The sequence below is a fragment of the Erpetoichthys calabaricus genome, chromosome 4 (assembly GCF_900747795.2).
Source record: "Erpetoichthys calabaricus chromosome 4, fErpCal1.3, whole genome shotgun sequence".
Taxonomy (NCBI): Eukaryota; Metazoa; Chordata; class Cladistia; order Polypteriformes; family Polypteridae; genus Erpetoichthys; species Erpetoichthys calabaricus.
This window is the reverse complement of record NC_041397.2, coordinates 155,109,899-155,126,849: the sequence shown is the minus strand read 5'-3', so window position 1 is coordinate 155,126,849 and position 16,951 is coordinate 155,109,899. Positions and strand designations below refer to the sequence as shown.

Here is a 16,951-nt window from a genome sequence, read left to right as displayed (position 1 = left end):
TGGGTCACTGCTTTTTGCAGATGATGTTGTCTTGTTTGCTTCATCAGGCCGTGATCTTCAGCTCTCTCTGGATCGGTTCGCAGCCGAGTGTGAAGCGGCTGGGATGAGAATCAACACCTCCAAATCCGAGACCATGGTCCTCAGCCGGAAAAGGGTGGAGTGCCCTCTCAGGGTTGGTAGCGAGATCCTGCCCCAAGTGGAGGAGTTCAGGTATCTCGGGGTCTTGTTCACGAGTGAGGGAAGAATGGAGCGTGAGATCGACAGGCGGATCGGTGCGGCATCCGCAGTAATGCGGGCGCTGCATCGGTCTGTCGTGGTGAAAAAGGAGCTGAGCCGCAAGGCGAAGCTCTCAATTTACCAGTCGATCTATGTTCCTACCCTCACCTATGCTCATGAACTATGGGTAGTGACCGAAAGAACGAGATTGCGAATACAAGCGGCTGAAATGAGTTTCCTCCGCAGGGTGTCTGGGCTTTCCTTTAAAGATAGGGTGAGAAGCTCAGTCATCCGGGAGGGGCTCAGAGTAGAGCCGCTGCTCCTCCGCATCGAGAGGAGTCAGATGAGGTGGCTCGGGCATCTGATCAGGATGCCTCCTGGACGCCTCCCTGGTGAGGTGTTCCGGGCATGTCTAACCGGGAGGAGGCCCCGGGGAAGACCCAGGACACGTTGGAGGGACTATGTCTCTCGACTGGCCTGGGAACGCCTTGGGATTCTCCGGGAAGAGCTAGAAGAAGTGGCCGGGGAGAGGGAAGTCTGGGCATCTCTGCTCAAGCTGCTGCCCCCGCGACCCGACCTCGGATAAGCGGGAGACAAAGGATGGATGGATGGATGGATAGAAGTGGTCACTTAATCAGTGTGAACTTTCAACTTCAGGGTACTGTGAGAGAAATGGTGTTTTGTCATGATTGGCAGACAATGCGCAAAGGTTTGTAAGTGATTCTGAGTCAGGAAAGCAGAAAATAATTGGTAAAAAGAATTGTGATATTTTATTAGGTCTGAAAATCAAAAGAGCTATGTAAAATAGACAAGTAGTTAACAAAGCAAACAATAAGAACTGGAAACAGGATCCATATCACTAAGGAAAGAAAGTAATTTGAAAAAGTAGGTAAAAGGGTGACAAACATGTCACCCAAACATAAGAAAGTGGCAAAAGTACCCTAGGTTCTTGTCTATAAGCCGGACTCATGTATAAGCCGGAGACCAAAAATCATACGAATTTTTAAAATAAAATCGTATCATAGATAAGCCGGACTCATGGATAAGCCGAACGTACTATAATCTATAACTAATAGAAGGGAGGGAGGTCAGTGGTCTCACTCGCACCCATTTAATTTCTTTAAGGGGGGAGAGAGTGTGAGATATTGGCGTCTCTCACTCCCCGCATGGCGCGGTTGGAGCGGTCGCAGCGCATTCTTTCTGCTCTGGGCGTCGCCGAGTCAACACGCGCGCGTAGCGGTCATTTAAATTGTGATTTTATATGTAAGCATATTTAAATATATATCGCGAATTTTTTGCTGGTTCGCGGATTTCTGCGGACAATGGGTCTTTTAATTTCTGGTACATGCTTCCTCAGTTGGTTTGCCCAGTTGATTTCATACAAGGGACGCTATTGGCAGATGGCTGAGAAGCTAGATTGCTTACTTTTCTCTCACTCTTGCGCTGACTATCTGTGATCCTGACGTATGGGGATTGAGCAGGGGGGCTGTTTGCACACCTAGACGATATGGACGCTCGTCTAAAAATGCTGAAAGATTATCTTCACGTTGCTATCTTTTGTAAAGCTGATTCCTGAAAAGACATGCTGCACAGTGCTTCGCATACTTAAAAGCTCGAAGGGCACGTATTGATTTTTGACTGAAAAACAAACTCTCTCTCTCTCTTCCTGCTCCTGCTCCTGACGGAGGGGGTGTGAGCTGCCACCTTCAACAGCTTTGTGCCGCGGTGCTTCGCATACCTAAAAGCCAAACAGCACCATTGATTTGTTTGCTAGAGATTGTTTTCTCTATCTATGTGACACACACACCTTTGAAGAGGAAGATATGTTTGCACTCTTTTAATTGTGAGACAGAACTGTCATCTCTGTCTTGTCATGGAGCACAGTTTAAACTTTTGAAAAAGAGACAAATGTTTGTTTGCAGTGTTTGAATAACGTTCCTGTCTCTCTACAACCTCCTGTGTTTCTGCGCAAATCTGTGACCCAAGCATGACAATATAAAAATAACCATATAAACATATGGTTTCTACTTCGCGGATTTTCTTATTTCGCGGGTGGCTCTGGAACGCAACCCCCGCGATGGATGTATAAGCCGGACTTATGTATAAGCCGATATTCTATTTTTTCATTTTCACAACTTTTTTCCTTAGATAAGCCGCGGCTTATCGACAAGAACTTAGGGTACTTAAAACACTCAGAATCCAAAAACAGGCACTTTGTCTAAAACACATAACTCTAGTGTCTACTAAATGCTGGTATTCATAGAGCCACTAAGGACAATGCCCTCATCATGTAACTGCAGTCACCAAACAGTAGATTAAGATGGGTTAGTGTTTTTATTTGGCCTGCACTGTTCATGGCCACTTCTTGTCAGCTATATTTGGCCAAACCCTTGCATGCCATTTAATGCAGAATCTAATCAAGGCCCTGCTGTACAGAGGGTGACAAAATCATAATTTTATCCAAGTAGCCTCAAAAACCATAAATGAATGCATTTAATTTAGGTGCTTTAAAAATTGACTAGTGCACTATAATCACAACATTTGATACAATGAAAATATAAGAATTATTTTAATATTGGACAATTATTTATGTTTACTCTATCTATGTCAGCCTTTCTGAGGGTGCTATATCCCCATCCACTTAATTAAACAATGTTAAAGAGTTTTTGAAACAAAAAGTCAACTCTAAAGAACTTTTTTAGCGAGCCAGAAGTGAACATAAGGAGTGTCAATCAGTTCATAGATGGCAGTATACAATATAGTATGATATTTGCCAAGTTTTAATGGAAGTTTTAATTTAAACCCATTTGAAATATTTTTATATTGAATTAAATCATTCTTTAGAAAAGCATTCAAAGCCTAGAGTTGCAGTCATGTTGTTATGTTGATTTTTAGTTTTATTCTGCTATGTCTGTCTCCTATGCCACTCTACTTGTAGGCTGATCTATCCAACCTAACTACAGGGTCACGGGGGTCTGCTGGAGCCAATCCCAGCCAACACAGGGCGCACGGCAGGAAACGGCAGGGCACACATACACACACATCCACACACCAAGCACACACTAGGGACAATTTAGGATTGCCAGTCCACCTAACCTGCATGTCTTTGGACTGTGGGAGGAAACCGGAGCACCCGGAGGAAACCCACACAGACACGGGGAGAACATGCAAACTCCATGCAGGGTCTCCTAACTGCGAGGCAGCAGCGCTACCACTGCGCCACCATGCCGCCATTGTAGGATGATGATGATGATGATGATGATGATTATTATTATTATTATTGTGATTATTTAAGTTTTATGATAAATGAAGCACTCTGGAGTATCAATTGAAGAATTTACATTGGTTATTATTTTCATCAATTATTATTCTAAAAAAAACTAAAATAGCCTATGTTATCTTCCAACAAGTATTCAAAACCTTAAAGCTTTGTTTACATATAAGCATTACTGTGGCCTTCTGCTGCTGAAACATTCAATACCAATAGCAAAACTGTAAACCTGTGCAATACGTATTGTCAATGTTAAGCTATTAAATGTGGCAAGACTGAACTGTTATTATTTATACTTTAGCCTATAATATTTTTCCCCATTCTCAGAAATTTATGACAAGTCGAGCCTTTGATTACAGTCCAATTACTTAAAGAGTGTAATAGATACATAGATATTAAGCAATGGTCCAAAGTACATTTGGTTTTGTAGCTACTGCAGTTTATGAAAGTGTTTCTGGTTGTGATTGTTTCTGTTGTTCTGTTTTGTGGATATTTTGTTTTGGTTATGTTTAGTCTTTTGGTTTAGTTCTCTGATTAAATATAAGGTTTGCTTCAGTTCAGTTTCTGAGCTTTCTTTGAGTTTAATAAGTAGTTGCCTTTTTGTTAATTCTTGGTGGGCTGGTTTTGATGTCACCTTTCTTTGTTCATTATAGGAAAAAGATAGTTTCAGTGTTTTGGGTATACTTATTAAAAGCCATTTTTTCTTTTTTAACACTAATTTTTATTATTTCCATTTAAGATTTGAGATCTGGGTTTGCAGTAGACAGTGATCAATCATTTTTTGATCTGTTCACTTCTTGTAGAAAGACTTCCAAGTATATGTCTTGTATTATTAAGCAAGGATAATCAACTACAATTATTCTGAAGGGGTCTAGGCTTTCTTATTGCCATATGTTAACCTGTCTTAATTGTTTGTAAATTTACAAAAACTTGAAAAAAATACTCTTCTTCAGAATCCATGTAGTGGGATGTAGTTATAATGAAGGTCATGGTCTTGCCAGATGAGACAAGTGGAGTAGGAAAAAAACTGAATGCGAAAGTGGGAGCCAGGACAGAGATAAAGCTCCATCCTGACAATCATCTTTAGATAGATAGATAGATAGTTTATTTGTCCCTAGGGGGAAACATCTTTTTACAGAAGCTTTCCAAATAAATAAATACATAAAAAAGCTTGATAAGTAAATAAATAAATACATTCACACACACACACTTTGGTCTGAACACACATTAGAATGTCTATAAAGCAAGAAAATTAAAAAGAGAAGTTCTGACTTGGCTGTCACAGTGAGACATTATGCAAATGCGTTGCTGTTGGAATAGAGGAGCCCCAGCAACATTTCTGGACAGAATTCTGCTGAATAATTTGCTGGCTGAAAGTACTCAGTGTCAGTATTTTAGAGAGAAGTTGTAAGGCATTGTTTATAATGGCACTCAAATTTTCTTTTAATTCCATTGCTGCATCCTTCAGGAGGTCCAGAGTGTGTCCTGTAACTGAGCCTGCCCTTTAAATTAGCTAGTTGATTTGGTGGGCCTCTCCTGAAGTGATCTTACTAGCCCAGCACACCACAGTGAAGAAAATCACACTGGTCATCACAGAGTTATAGAAGATGTAAAGGATGCCACTTCCCACATTAAAGGAGGACAGTCTCCTAAGAAAAAGGAGCCTGTTCTGCCCTTTCTTATACAGTTCCTCTGTGTTCCAAGACCAATCCAACCTGCCATTAATGTGAACCCCCAAGCACCTATAGGAGTAGACAATTCCTAAATCCACTCCTTGAATAATGACAGGACATAGATGCTCTTTGGTGTGGCAAAAGTCAATAACCAGTTCCTTGGTTTACTGATGTTAAGATGCAGACAATATTTCTTGCACAAACAAACAAAGTTGTCCACCTGACTCCTATATTCAGTTTCATCCACTTTTTATACTGTATGAATGCAGAATCATCTGATAATTTCTTCAAGTGACATTATTTGGTGTCATATTTATAGTCTGAGGTGTAGAGCGAAGAGAAAAGGAGACAGGACTGCTCCTCGTAGTACTCCAATTCTGCTCACATCTGTATCAGAAACATAGTCCTTGAGTCTCACAAACTGTGGTCTGCCCAACAGATACAATAACACCATTGGTTCATCCACCTGCATATCTCTGAGTTTACCCCTTAATAGGGATGGCTGGATAGTATTAAAGGCACTGGAGAAATCCAAATACATAATCGTTATAGTGCTGCTAGCTTTGTCTAGGTGAGAATAAGCCTTCTGGAGCAGATAGATAACTGCATTCTCCACTCTTCCTCACTGTTCTGGTGGTAACAGGTTGTCGTCTAATAACAGGATTGTAGCTGCGAATAAGCTGAATCAGACTGTAGTCAGATTTGCCTCAAGGAGCAAGTAGATTACACTTAAAGGCATCTTTAACATTTGAACACAGCAGGTCCAGCTTATTATTTCCTCAACTGGAACCAATCACAAACTGACAGAAATTTGGCACTGTTCTTTGCCAGGTCGCATGATTGAATTCACCACATATTATAACTGCAGGGTCGGAGTGAGTCACCATTAAATTGTTGGTAACAGAATGAGTCATTTCTATTGCCAGATCCCCTTTTGCAGAGGGAGGAATATAAACATTAATAAGGATATAATTTATCTCCCTGGGCAAATAACATGGACACATTCCGACAGCCAGAATTTCAAGTGTCTGAATTACAAACTGTAGTTTTAAGTTTAATATACTCCCTTTCATTCACATACAGTGCATCCAGAAAGTATTCACAGCACATCACTTTTTCCACATTTTGTTATGTTACAGCCTTATTCCAAAATGGATTAAATTCATTTTTTTCCTCAAAATTCTACACACAACACCCCATAATGACAACGTGAAAAAAGTTTACTTGAGATTTTTGCAAATTAATTAAAAATAAAAAAATTGAGAAATCACATGTACATAAGTATTCACAGCCTTTGCCATGAAGCTCAAAATTGAGCTCAGGTGCATCCTGTTTCCCCTGATCATCCTTGAGATGTTTCTGCAGCTTAATTGGAGTCCACCTGTGGTAAATTCAGTTGATTGGACATGATTTGGAAAGGCACACACTTGTCTATATAAGGTCCCACAGTTGACAGTTCATGTCAGAGCACAAACCAAGCATGAAGTCAAAGGAATTGTCTGTAGACCTCCAAGACAGGATTGTCTTGAGGCACAAATCTGGGGAAGGTTACAGAAAAATTTCTGCTGCTTTGAAGATCCCAATGAGCACAGTGGCCTCCATCATCCGTAAGTGGAAGAAGTTCGAAACCACCAGGACTCTTCCTAGAGCTGGCCGGCCATCTAAACTGAGCGATTGGGGGAGAAGGGCCTTAGTCAGGGAGGTGACCAAGAACCCGATGGTCACTCTGTCACAGCTCCAGAGGTCCTCTGTGGAGAGAGGAGAACCTTCCAGAAGGACAAACATCTCTGCAGCAATCCACCAATCAGGCCTGTATGGTAGAGTGGCCAGACGGAAGCCACTCCTTAGTAAAAGGCACATGGCAGCCCGCCTGGAGTTTGCCAAAATTCACCTGAAGGACTCTCAGACCATGAGAAAGAAAATTCTCTGGTCAGATGAGACAAAGATTGAACTCTTTGGTGTGAATGCCAGGTGTCATGTTTGGAGGAAACCAGGCACCGCTCATCACCAGGCCAATACCATCCCTACAGTGAAGCATGGTGGTGGCAGCATCATGCTGTGGGGATGTTTTTTCAGCGGCAGGAACTGGGAGACTAGTCAGGATAAAGGGAAAGATGACTGCAGCAATGTACAGAGACATCCAGGATGAAAACCTGCTCCAGAGCGCTCTTGACCTCAGACTGGGGCGACGGTTCATCTTTCAGCAGGACAACGACCCTAAGCACACAGCCAAGATATCAAAGGAGTGGCTTCAGGACAACTCTGTGAATGTTCTTGAGTGGCCCAGCCAGAGCCCAGACTTGAATCCGATTGAACATCTCTGGAGAGATCTTAAAATGGCTGTGCACTGATGCTTCCCATCCAACCTGATGGAGCTTGAGAGGTGCTGCAAAGAGGAATGGGCGAAACTGGCCAAGGATAGGTGTGCCAAGCTTGTGGCATCATATTCAAAAAGACTTGAGGCTGTAATTGCTGCCAAAGGTGCATCGACAAAGTATTGAGCAAAGGCTGTGAATAATTATGTACATGTGATTTCACAGTTTTTTTATTTTTAATAAATTTGCAAAAACCTCAAGTAAACTTTTTTCATGTTGTCATTATGGGGTGTTGTGTGTAGAATTCTGAGGAAAAAAAATGAATTTAATCCATTTTGGAATAAGGCCGTAACATAACAAAATGTGGAAAAAGTGATGCGCTGTGAATACTTTCCAGATGCACTGTAGATAACCAGTCCCCATCCTTTCTTTCTTCCACACTGCACTGGGTCTCTGTATTATCAAATAAAATGAAATCCATCCAGCATTAAAACAGTGTCAGGTATATCAGGTTTAAGCCAGCTCTCTGTAAAGCACAAAATGCCACTCTTATTTGTATGCTTCATAACCCAATATAAGCTCAGACACTTCGATCAGTCCTTTAAGGAGAGATGGCTTAAACTTGATAAACGTGACACATTTCACAGTGATTAAACATTTTCCATTATAATGGATGGTAGACCAGTTCTAAAACCTTTGCACCTTGCTTTTATTCTCACGCTGAGACATTGCCCTCTCCGTCTGTGAAAAAGTGTAACTGAGCTGCTTAGGCACTCTGGATTGCAGTGCAAGTTGCTGATTACAGGATTATTTAATACACCAAACTTTTATCTTCACAGTGTCTCTTACTGTTTCAGGTGTTGCAGTCATAAGGTAGCCTTCAGGTCCTTTTTGAGACTCCATACAAGTTGGGCGTCTGTGTTTGTGTGCATTGCAGTTTGTCAGTAAATTTAAAATCCATTTAAACAATTTCTAGTAGCTACTATCAGTGACAAGCCAGACACCAGATCAAATCTAATTTTAAATAAGACTAACAACTAGTAAATAAGTTTGGAAAAAAAGTAAAGAAAAAAGTGAGAAATATGGAGCTTCTATAAGCTTCTCAGTATGTATTTAAAGATTACAAAAGAGATGAAGGTACAAGCTTGTAATCTACAGACCTGAGTACAATGAAGATATCTGAAATCATACTTTTATGAAAATAAGAGCCAATAAATACAAATAGTTTAATCAGTATCTTTGTTGAAAAAGTTGATCTATCCTTCTACTATGATAGTTTCAAAACAAGTAAAGCATTGGCATCATAATTACATGATGGCAGAGAGAAGAAAAAATAGTTTTTCTTGCATACATGTTGACTAAAACTGAGGGAACCTCCATGATTCAGATAGTTTAAGAACTTCTAGAAAAGCTTAGGTTGCTAAAGAAAATGCTTTAGATGTGAGTGTAATGAAAAATGAATGTAGTTGATGTCATCAACCACTATGCCTGTTTTAGTGCATATGTAGAGAACATTGCAAAGAACTGGGACTCTTTCCTGTCTTGCTTTCTGCCTTACCAACTGATCCATGCAACACAAAATTGAATGAATTGTTAAACACAGTTGGGATCACACAAGATAGCCAGAACCAGCAGTTTTCCAGTCACATTTACAAAGTGAATTAATGGATCAAAGATTATATGAGATGTTACAAAAGGAACTGCCTTGGTTATCAATATTCTTAGCTTACTAGACTGTATGTGGACATCAAGAACACAGTTGGAAACTTGTTAAGGGTAAATTTCGCACAAACATTAGGAAGTTTTTCTTTACACAAAGAACAATAGACACTTGGAATAAGCTACCAAGTAATGTGGTAGACAGTAAGACTTTAGGGACTTTTAATACTCGACTTGATGTTTTTTTGGAAGAAATAAGTGGATAGGACTGGCCATTCAGCCCAACAAAGCTCGCCTGTTCTCGTCTAGAGTGTTCTAATGTTCTAATGAATAATGTTCTAATAATGTGTGCATATAAAACTATTTATAGTAATCAATACTATCTAAAAGAAGTGGAAGTTCAAAGTACAACACGTGAAACAGCTGAAACGTTAGTTGGAAAATATTAGCTAAGAACACAGAAAACAAAGAGGTTATATTATGGAATTTTTTTTCTAAATGGTGATGTTAAAATGACAATGCTCATGTATGGATGCAGAGGCTGCTGCTCTTTAATTTATAGGTTGTATGTAAATGATATAGATGAAAATGTAAATAACAAGATGATTAGGACTAGAGGTGACAATAGGAGTATTGTAGATAAATTACACTTTTCAAACTTTTTAAAGATGAGCAGACATGTGACAGGTGAGGTTTAATGTGGATAGCTGTACACTTTCAAACAATGGATATTATATATGACTACATAAACTGAAACTTGAAAGTACACCTTATAAAGTGAGATTAGAATTTATTGCAAGTTTGTATTTTTCCACATTCAGATTGCTAATAGACTAATAGGATCAATTTTTTTTGCAAGCAGAGATCCAGATACATTGAATTAGATACCATGTGGTGTAGTATATAGTAGTACCTTTCAAAAGTTAGTTGATTGTCGAGCTATATTGCACTAAATGACTTCTTCCTCTGTTATAATCTACAAATAATGTATGACGTAACTCTACCTGTGTACATGCAGGGAATAGGCTCCTGCACAATCCTGCTCTGGATAATTGGATTAAGAAAATCGGTGGATGGATGGATGGGTGGACAGAATTATTTAATGAGCTGAAACTAAACATTTGGAAGCGTCATTTTACCTGCAGTGCTCCTACTAACATATACATTTTTGACATGATCATAACACTCACCATGAACAAAGAGTGTGTATTCTCCAATGCTCTTTCCAATGCGATTGGCAGCTTCACATCGATAAGTTCCATTGTCAGTCTTATTTAGAAGACTGATAGTCAGCTCTCTACCACTGACAGTCATCCTGTCAAGGTCAGGCAATTCACCATCATCTTTAGTCCATAGAACTGGGTCAGGCCTAGCAAACATAAAATACAGCTTCAGATAAATAGATTAAATGACCAAAAACCTATGATTTTAGACAGGTTGACTCAACCTAATTGATCCTCAAATGGAAAATGAGTTGTTCTGGCAGCAACAAGGAACACAGCTAATAGTACAAACTATTACAGTATATTGGTGTAAAACCCAGAATTAATCACACAATACTGTATACCCCAGTGAAGTTGTTATGCCCCAAAGAAATGTTATTCCTATGTCAATGTGTCTGTTATAACTTAATAAAAAGTAATCTTCAAGTTACTATTTGAAAATACCAAGAAATGCACATGAGAATGTCAATCAGCTATGGCATTTGTTAAAAAATAAACTCAACAAACAAACAAAAAAAGACTCACAGGATGCTACAATAATAAATGTAAATCAGCTATGTAAGGCTTTATAACCTCTATCTGCAATTTTAGAATCATGTTTGAAGTAATGTTACTAATTCTCACCTTTTAGTCAAAACCAATGACAATCTGGAAAATACATTATAAAACTAACAGTGCTTGACAGTTTGTTTGTAAGAAGAGGAAACTTGTCTATCACGAGAATTCAGTATGCCTGTAAAGGGAAAGAATACTTCTTATCGCCTGGTGTGCTGAAAAAAATCTTATTTGGTCATCAACCCTTTTTTTTATCATAAACACAATTTGAGATTTTGAAAATTACAGCAGAAATTTTGATTCAAGATGTATTATGATCTGAATGTATTCCCTACTAAAACATACTGTATTTAGTAAGAAGCCTGGATTTATTGAAGTCCACATATTCTCTGGAGCACCAAGAAATTCTTTGATTTCTCCTAATTATAATATTCTATGCATTTTTCCAAGAAAGTCCTTGTTCTTGCTTCATGAGAAAGCTGGATAAAATTAGGATCTGTAAAAGACTTTATTTTATGCTTCTTAGTTCAATGATTTCCTGTTATATTTCCCCTCCAGGAGGTGCTCTCTTGGAGCAGTTTTAGTCACAGGTTTAGCAGGGTGTGCTAGGAAGTGCCTCTGGGGTTTTTTTTTTTCTGCCCACTGCTCTAAGGCAATTCAATGCCTCCACCTAATGTACTAGTTAAGTTTATTTATTTATTTATCTATTGACTGTATTATCTATCCTGTGAAACTGTATTTTTCTTTTTAATGTTTCTGCTGCTGTATGCAGCTGTATGCATTTGAATTTCCCCATGGGATTAATAACGTTTTATCTAATCTAATCTAGAATTTAATCAAACACGTAACTGGAAGTTTTTAATTCATTATCACGTTAATCTCCTTCAATTTACAGTCTTCTTCTTCTTTCGGCCACTCTGTCCTTAGCATCCTTCTCCCAATATACTCAGCATCTCTCCTCTGTACATGTCCAAACCAACGCAATCTCACCTCTCTGACTTTGTCTCCCAACCATCCAACTTGAGCTGACCCTCTAATGTATTCATTTCTAATCCTATCCATCCTCGTCACACCCAATGCAAATCTTAGCATCTTTAACTCTGCTACCTCCAGCTCTGTCTCCTGCTTTCTGGTCAGTGCCACTGTCTCCAACCCATATAATATAGCTGGTCTCACTACCATCCTGTAGACCTTCCCTTTCACTCTTGCTGATACCAGTCTGTCACAAATTACTCCTGACACTCTTTTCCACCCATTCCACCCTGCCTGCACTCTCTTTTTCACCTCTCTTCCACAATCCCCATTACTCTGTACTGTTGATCCCAAGTATTTAAACTCATCCATCTTCACCAACTCTACTCCTTGCATCCTCACCATTCTACTGACCTCCCTCTCATTTACACACATGTATTCTGTCTTGTTCCTACTGACCTTCATTCCTCTCCTCTCTAGAGCATATCTCCACCTCTCCATGGTCTCCTCAACCTGCTCCCTAATATCGCTACAAATCACAATGTCATCAGCAAACATCATAGTTCACGGGGACTCCTGTCTAATCTTGTCTGTCAACCTGTCTATCACCATTACAAGTAAGAAAGGGCTCAGAGCCAATCCCTGATGTAATCCCACCTCCACCTTGAATGCATCTGTCACTCCTACCGCAGACCTCACCACTGTCACACTTCCCTTGTACATATCCTGTACATCTCTTACATACTTCACTGCCACTCTCGACTTCCTCATACAATACCACAACTCCTCTCAAGGCACCCTGTCATATGCTTTCTCCAGGTCCACAAAGACACAATGCAACTCCTTCTGGCCTTCTCTATACTTCTCCATCAACACCCTCAGAGCAAACATTGCATCTGTGGTGCATTTTCTTGGCATGAAACTATACTGCTGCTCACTAATCATCACCTCACTTCTTAACCTAGCTTCCACTACTCTTTCCCATAACTTCATGTTGTGGCTCATCAATTTTATCCCCTTTTAGTTACTACAGTCCTGCACATCCCCCTTATTCTTAAATATCGGAATTAGTACACTTCTTCTCCACTCCTCAGGCATCCTCTCACTTTCCAAGATTCCATTAAACAATCTGGTTAAAAACTCCACTGCCATCTCTCCTAATCACCTCCATACTTCCACAGGTATGTCATCTGGACCAATGGCTTTTCCATTCTTCATCCTCTTCATAGCTGTCCTTACTTACTCCTTGCTAATCTTTTGCACTTCCTGATTCACTATCTCTTCATCATCCAAACTCATCTCTCTCTCGTTCTCTTCATTCATCGGCCTCTTAAAGTACTCTTTCCATCTGCTCAACACACTCTCCTCGCTTGTGAGTATGTTTCCATCTTTATCTTTTATTACCCTAACCTGCTGCACATCTTTCCCAGCTCGGCCCCTCTGTCTAGCCAATTGGTACAGGTCCTTTTCTCCCTCCTTAGTGTCCAGCCTCTCATACAACTCATCATACGCCTTTTCTTTAGCCTTCGCCACCTTTCTCTACACCTTGCACCTTATCTCCTTGTACTCTTGTCTACTTTCTGCATCTCTTTGACTATCCCAGATTTTCTTTGCCATCCTCTTCCTCTGTATACTCTCCTGTACTTCCACCACCAGGTTTCCTTTTCTTCCTTCCTCTGTCTAGATGTCATGCCAAGCACCCTTCTTGCTGTCACCCTTACTACATCTGCTGTAGTTTCCCAACTGTCTGGTAATTCTTCACTACCACCCAGTGCCTGTCTCACCTTCTCCTGAAACTCAACCTTGCATTCTTCCTTTTTCAACTTCCACCATTTGATCCTTGGCTCTGCCCTCAGTCTCTTCCTCTTCTTAATCTCCAACATCATCCTACAGATCACCATCCTATGCTGCTTAACTACACTTTCCCCTGCCACCACTTTGCGGTCTTCAGTCTCCTTCAGATTGACTCTTCTGCATAGGATGTAATCTACCTGTGTGCATCTTCCTCCACTCTTGTACGTAACCCTATCTTCCTCCCTCTTCTTAAAATATGTATTCACCACAGCCATGTCCATCCTTTTGGCAAAATCCACTATCCTTTGACCTTCTTCATTCCTCTCCTTGACACCATACCTACCCATCACCTCCTCGTCTCCACTGTTCCCTTCACCAACATGTCCATTGAAAACCACTCCAATCACCACTTTATGTCCTTTGGGTACACTATTCATCACTTCATCCAATTCACTCCAAAAATCTTGTTTCTCATCCATTGCACACCCAACTTGCGGGACATATGCACTAACAACATTCATCAGTACACCTCCAATTTCCAGCTTCATAATCATTACTCTGTCTGACACTCTTTTCACCTCCAAAACACTCTTGACATACTGTTCCTTCAGAATAACCCCTACTCCATTTCTCCTCCTATCCACACCATGATAGAACAATTTGAATCCACCTCCGATCCACCTGGCCTTACTCCCCTTCCATTTAGTCTCTTGCACGCACAATATATCAACGTTCCTTCTCTCCATCATATCTGCTAATTCTCTCCCCTTACCAGTCATACTGCCAACATTCAAAGTTCCTACCCTCAGTTCCACTCTCTTTACCTTCATATCTCTCCTCCTGCCTCCAGATACATCTCCCCCCTCTTCTTCTCCTTCTTATTCTTCTTCTTTAACCAACAGTAGCCCAATTTCCGCCAGCACCCTGTTGGCTAACAGTACTGGTGGCGGTCGTTGTTAACCCGGGGCTCAATCGATCCAGTAAGGAAATTTGTATTGTTGTCTGCATATTAATTTGGCAAAATTTTACACCGGATGCCCTTCCTGACATAACCCACCCCATTTATCTGGGCTTGGGACCGGCACGAAGAAACACACTGGTTTGAATCTCCTTCAATTTAAAGTGATTCTGTTAAAACAACATCTACTTCACACCAGTCTTGTGCTCTCCACTTTTACATTATACCATTTTCTATCCTCTTCTCATACTCTATGTACTGGCTACATTACAGAAACTGGTTAATGAATTTGCTCATAACATATTAATTGCTGGTTTGGTTTGGAAAGAAATCTAATATTTAGTCAATCTGGAGGTCAAGGGCCTAGGCAAGCAATGTATTTACATGGTGTTCATCATTTAGACTAACTATTATTTAGAGACACAATGTTATGGTTGTGTGGTGGTACGGTGGCGCAGTGGGTAGCGTTGCTGCCTCGCAGTTAGGAGACCCGGCTTCGCTTCCTGGGTCCTCCCTGCGTGGGTTTCCTCTGGGTGCTCCGGTTTCCTCCCACAGTCCAAAGACATGCAGGTTAGGTGCATTGCCGATTCTAAATTGTCCCTAGTGTGTGCTGTGGCTGTGTGTGCGTGCCCTGCATTGGGCTGGTGCCCTGCCCGGGGTTTGTTTCCTGCCTTGCGCCCTGTGTTGGCTGGGATTGGCTCCAGTAGACCCCCGTGACCCTGTAGTTAGGATATAGCGGGTTGGATAATGGATGGATGGATGTTGTGATTGTGGTTAATTTTTCTTTAAGTATTCTTAACCAAATCTCTCAAGAAACTGACAAAAACAGATTTCTATAGCCAAAGCCTAAATGTAGCTTCTATTGTCTAGAATATTTCCTTGAATTTACTAACATAACTCTAAACCATAAGACATTTCAGTGAAAAAGAAACCAGTGCAAAGTTTTTAAATCTGGTGAGAGAACAGTTTAATGATGTCATTTAACAAGTGGCATCATCTTCACAGTAGACAAGTCACTCCAGTTGCTCTCTATACTCCACTACAGTGAATGGTCACAAAGATGGAAGTGAATACCAGAATGATCTTTTGTCTCTTGGCCTTCCAAAATTTGGTTCCAGATCCTTCACAGGAGGGGCCCTCCAATAATTTAGTTCCAGATCCTGCACTAGAAAGGTCTCTCTCAAACTAATGCTGTTATTTTCTATCAGACACTGAGCCTGATGATTCTTTGAACTGTAATTTTGTTGTTTATACTTGAGTAAATAGTGCAGGTGGCAATATATAGAAGCAGAATATCATAACTACCCAAGTCGGGCCTATATTTTCAGCCTGCAAGATTAACCACTTCTACCAGATAATTCAAGATTTGAGAAGGGGAAAAAAGCTTGTCATCTTCACCTTGGATCAATGGCCAGATAATCATAGGTTCAATGACCTAGGAGGCAGATGGAAAGCAATCTTTTAATACAAAGGGGGAATACAAAGAGAAAAAAGTCTTTTTGAAACTAAACAATCTGCCATTTTTCTCTCCGATAATCACTACCTGATTGTGGTGGAGAGGTTTGAGTGCCCCTGTGACCCTGGGAGTTATGTTGTCCAGAGCAAAAGCTTCTGGTATGGCTTCCCAAGGCAAATTGGTTCCAGGTGAGGGGCCAGAAAAAAAGCAATTCATAGCCCTAATAATGAAGCTCTATAAAGATAAAGAGTAACCCGCCCAGCATCAGGTTACCAGGGCCTCCTCCTGGAGCCAGTGCCCGCAGGGAAATGCCTGGTGGCTTGGACTATCATGGGCCCTGGTCAGGCACAGCCAAAAATGTTACATGGGACTGCCCTCCTGTGGGTTGACCACCTGCAGGAGGAATAGGGGCTGGATGCAATGTGACCTGGGTGGCGATAGAAGGCAGAGGCCTTGGAATACTGGAAGCCAGACACACAAACTCACTCTTGGGATTGGAATGCCTATTCTCTTGGGGGGAACAAGCCAGAGTTGTTGGGTGAGACAGAGAGCCACCAACTAGATATAGTAGTGCTCATGTCCACCCACTCGCTTGGTTCTGGGACCAAACCACTTGAAAGAGGCTAGACTCTCCTTTACTTTTGAGTTGTCCAGGGAGAAAGGTGTCAGGAGGGAGTGGGCTTCTTATTGTGTCCCTGTCTGGTCGATGTCATGTTGAAGTTTGTCTCGGAGAACGAGAGGGCTGCCTCTGTGCAGCTGAAGATCGTGGAGGGAAGGACCACAACTGCCATATGTGCACCTTAAGTCAATTTGGAGTACCAGGCCTTCTTTGAATCACTGGAGGGGATCCTGAAAGGGT

At 40.9% G+C, this 16,951-nt stretch overlaps 1 protein-coding gene across 1 annotated transcript in view; it reads right to left on the bottom strand.

The window, feature by feature from the left end:
• The window catches only part of LOC114651156 (cell adhesion molecule 2-like), a 233,519-nt gene that overhangs the window by 73,273 nt on the left and 143,295 nt on the right, over positions 1-16,951 (bottom strand). Inside the window, exon 6 of the mRNA XM_051925750.1 lies at positions 10,325-10,503. Coding sequence (XP_051781710.1) covers positions 10,325-10,503 — 179 coding nt within the window. The remainder of the gene's footprint in view (positions 1-10,324; positions 10,504-16,951) is intronic.